Source organism: Mustela erminea, chromosome 9 (assembly GCF_009829155.1).
Source record: "Mustela erminea isolate mMusErm1 chromosome 9, mMusErm1.Pri, whole genome shotgun sequence".
Taxonomy (NCBI): domain Eukaryota; kingdom Metazoa; phylum Chordata; class Mammalia; order Carnivora; family Mustelidae; genus Mustela; species Mustela erminea.
Window position 1 is genome coordinate 107,108,177 of NC_045622.1, and position 3,511 is coordinate 107,111,687.

The 3,511-nt window shown below is 60.3% G+C and overlaps 1 protein-coding gene across 1 annotated transcript; it reads left to right on the plus strand.

Annotated features, from left to right (window-relative positions):
- Nucleotides 1-359: 359 nt before the first annotated feature.
- Nucleotides 360-2,922, plus strand: SPDYC (speedy/RINGO cell cycle regulator family member C). The gene is made up of 7 exons (XM_032359459.1): nucleotides 360-373; nucleotides 1,133-1,314; nucleotides 1,580-1,638; nucleotides 1,717-1,802; nucleotides 1,906-2,077; nucleotides 2,162-2,501; nucleotides 2,695-2,922. Exons 2-7 carry the CDS (start codon nucleotides 1,173-1,175, stop codon nucleotides 2,727-2,729), a joined length of 834 nt encoding a protein of 277 aa, XP_032215350.1. The 5' UTR covers nucleotides 360-373; nucleotides 1,133-1,172; the 3' UTR covers nucleotides 2,730-2,922.
- The last annotated feature ends 589 nt before the right edge of the window (nucleotides 2,923-3,511 follow it).

A 3,511-nucleotide genomic window follows, 5' to 3' on the forward strand; every position in this document is an offset into this window, starting at 1 on the left:
CCCCAACAAGGCACAATCAGTGAATGGTGCCCCCGGCCCCGTTTCCGGCCCGCCCCTTGGCTCCACCTTTATGAAGAGGTGGGGAGGGGGCCGTGTCGCCATTCCGGTCCTGGGGTCCCGCCGTCCTGCCTTTACCCCTCTTGCAGGTGATGAACCCTTGGAGAAGCTCTTACCTTGGGAGGCCGCAGCTGGGAGGCGAACGTGGAGACCGAGTTCACTCCAGGCAGAGGTGGGTGGTGATGGCCCAAAGCCCCACCCCCTCCCCAGGAAGGGGTCTGATTGGTGGAGGGCTTCGGGGGGCGGAGCAGCGCCAGGGGTATATAAATGCCGGCTGAGGGGCTGGAGTCATGCTATAGGTGATCCCCTAGCTCAGGTAAGGCTGTTTGGAGAAGGGTGGGCGGCTTGTAGGAGCCTAGGTGGAGGTCCCCAGGTTGGCCACAGGGTGGTGCGCGGCAACTTCTGAGCCCCGGAGTTGGAGCCTCTCCCCGTAGCGTGAAAATTTTGAGGTGACCCCACTTCACATGACTCTAAACGCAATTATTGGTCTAATCACATTCCCCCCTCTGGGCCTCACTTTCCTTTCCGTGAAGAAGTGGGTTGGTGGTCCTTTCAAGTATGCTGCTTTGGTGAGGGGAGAGTTGGGGGGCCAGAGGAGCAATTAAACTCCTGGGCTTTGAGGGTCAGGCAGGCCGCATATTTAAGTGGCCATGAGACTTCCGCTCTTCACTTCCATGTTTGCGAGATGGGTATTGACCTAGACCCACCTACCCGGAGGAAGAGAGATAATGCTCTTAAAGAATTTAGCACAGCTCCAGGCACTTAGGAAGCCCTCCACGGGCCCTGTTGCTGCTCGGCTTCCTCCCTGGCCCCGCCTGGGGTGCTGGGATGGAGTGGGGTGGGGGGTGCTGCTGCTGCTGCGGGCTCCAGGGACTCTGCTGCTTTTCGGGCCTCCTCACCCCACACAGAGGCCAGTTTCTGTCTGCTCCTGGCACGGCCCCGCCCCCCATTCCAAGTCTCCACGCCCATCTCCCCACCTCCTGGAGGTCTTCTGTCAGGCCAGCCTCATCAAACCCCTGGATTTGTGGGGGGCGAGGAAGGTAGGTGCTAAATCCGGAGGCTGCTTTCTCTGCAGGCCGTCCTGCCCTGTCCCACCTGCTCCCACCCGCTGTGAGATGAGCGACACTCAAGACTTGGCCACTTTGCCCGAGGTTGCCACCCAGGTGAAGCTGGGGCGCTGGAGCCATCCAGGTGGGGGGAGTGGGTCTGTCCATCAGCGCCCGCACCAGGAGCTCCAGGCCTTTCTCAACCTGCTGGGTGAGTTCACTTGGGGGCCGGCATGGAAGGGGCTGTGGGGCCTGGCACTGACATTAGGATGAGAGGTAGGATCTCCCTTGCCCACGCTTGCCTCTGAAATCTCTGTCCCTTCCCTTTGCAGGTGACCCCAGTGTGGCAAGGGGAAGGGAGGGGTCCTGGCAGAATGTGGGTTCAGCCGAGGCTTGGGCTTTGGAACCCTGAAGCCGCTCTTGTCTTATGGGGGCTGATGGTAACCTCAGTCCGCCATCTCTTTTCTCTACCGCAGAGCACAGCTTCCTCCAGGAATTCCTTTCCAAAGATCCCTGTTTCCAGATTTCAGATAAGGTGAGGTGACACCGTGGGGGTAGAGCCCCCCCCTCCCCTGTTCCTCCCTGTAACCTCTCCCCCTTTCTGGGTCTGCAGTATCTTCTGGCCATGGTGCTGGTCTACTTCCGGCGCGCCAACCTGAAGCTCCACGAGTACACCCACAGCAACCTGTTCCTGGCTCTGTGAGTGGCCAGGGTGGTCAGTGGAGACGCTAGCTGGGGCTTGTGGGATGCGGGGGGCCGGGGGGAACCCATAGGCTTATGGCCTCTGCTCGCTGCCCGCCAGGTTTCTCGCCAATGACATGGAGGAGGATGTGGAGGACCCCAAATGCGTGATTTTTCTGTGGGCCCTGGGAAAAGACTGGCATCTCCGGGTGGCGGATTTCCTGCATCAAAGGGATAAGCTGTGGGCCCGGATGGGCTTCCGGGCCATGGTGAGCCGCGAGTGCTGTGAGGAGGTGAGGCCCCACCATCGTTCTGGGGTGGGGGGCACAAGGCTGGACCTCCCACCCCCTATTTACTACGGACTCTACTCACGCCAGGTCATGGCCAAGGAGCCGTCCCACTGGGCCTGGACTCGAGAGCGGCACCCCCAGCATGGTGGGGCTCAGAGGGGTCCAAAGGCCCAGGTCCTCCTTCCTGGGCCCCCCAGCCCCTCGCCACCTCCCTGTTCCCTCCACGGCCAGCCCCCTTCCCACAGCCAGTGCTGCCACCAGCCCCCCCCGGTGCCTGTCTTATCCAAGTGCCCTTCCCCAAACCCTGAGTGGCATTGCGCTCCCCTCCAAGCTTGCCTCTCAGTGGCCGAAGACCCCTTGGCGGGCGGCTTCCTCATCATCCCGCCCCCCCAACTGCAGCTGGAGCCGGGCACCTACACTCTCCACAGTGAGTTGGGGACTGCAGCCGGGGCTGGCCTTGGGATCCTAGGAGGCAGGTGCGGGGCCTGATAAAATGGGAAGAAGGGACCCAGGACCTGGGGTCCAGCAGGCTTGGGCCCCTGTCCCAGCCCTGCCACCTCCTAGCTGTGTGCATGTGGTAAGTTTCTTCTCTGATGAGCCTCTTCGTCCTTTCTCCGCAGTCCTCCCGAAGCCTCCACCGTGCCCTGGGTGCTGACACTCGCTGGGTGAAGAGTAGCCCACCTGCTCGCCCGCTGACCCAAGGCCCACTAGCTGTGGGCCCCCCACCCCAGCCTTCTGTCCTATTGACGTCAGGCTGGCTGAACTGCCCAGGCCCCCTGTCACCTCCTCCCAGATGTACCCACTCTGACCCTGGCCCCTCTAATAAACTCGTGTCCATAGGACACCGACTGTGCTTAGGCCCTGGCCTGGCTCCTTGACCCAGGGCAGGGCTGGGGAGGGAATGGGAAGAGAAGAGGGTCTGCCAACTTTAAGCGCCAGTGATGGAGACTCACGAGTACAGGCTCTGATAACAATTCCCCTTTCCAGTGACGACCAGTCACCCAACCTCACTTTCCCTTCTATAATATCACCTGTGCATGTTGTCTGTGAGGTTGAATGACAAGAGGTATTTTTTTTTTAAAGATTTTATTTGTCAGAGAGAGAGAGAGAGCACAAGTCAGCAGAGTGGTAGACAGAGGGAGAGGGAGAAGCAGGCTTCCCACCGAGCGAGGAGTCCCATGTGGGGTTTGATCCCAGGACCCTGGGATCATGACCTGAGCTGAAGGCAGATGTTTAAGCGACTGGGCCATCTAGGTGCCCCTGTTGTGAGGTTTGAGCACACTAATCCTAGAAGTGTTTAGAAGTGTCTCAAGAACGGAGCTCAGAGGCAAGCCCTGGGTGTCACCAGTAGAGTGAATGGCTGCCTAGGGAAAGTCTGGAGGGGAGGGTGTGTTTGGGGGAGCTGCTGGTCTGAAGCTGGTGAAATCCACCAGCGTC

Coding starts and splice junctions, on each gene's coding strand:
- SPDYC (XM_032359459.1), top strand. CDS start 1,173: ATGAGCGACACTCAAGACTTGGCCACTTTGCCCGAGGTTGCCACCCAG. Junction 1,315..1,579: donor GGCCTTTCTCAACCTGCTGG/GTGAGTTCACTT, acceptor TCTCTACCGCAG/AGCACAGCTTCCTCCAGGAA. Junction 1,639..1,716: donor GTTTCCAGATTTCAGATAAG/GTGAGGTGACAC, acceptor CTGGGTCTGCAG/TATCTTCTGGCCATGGTGCT.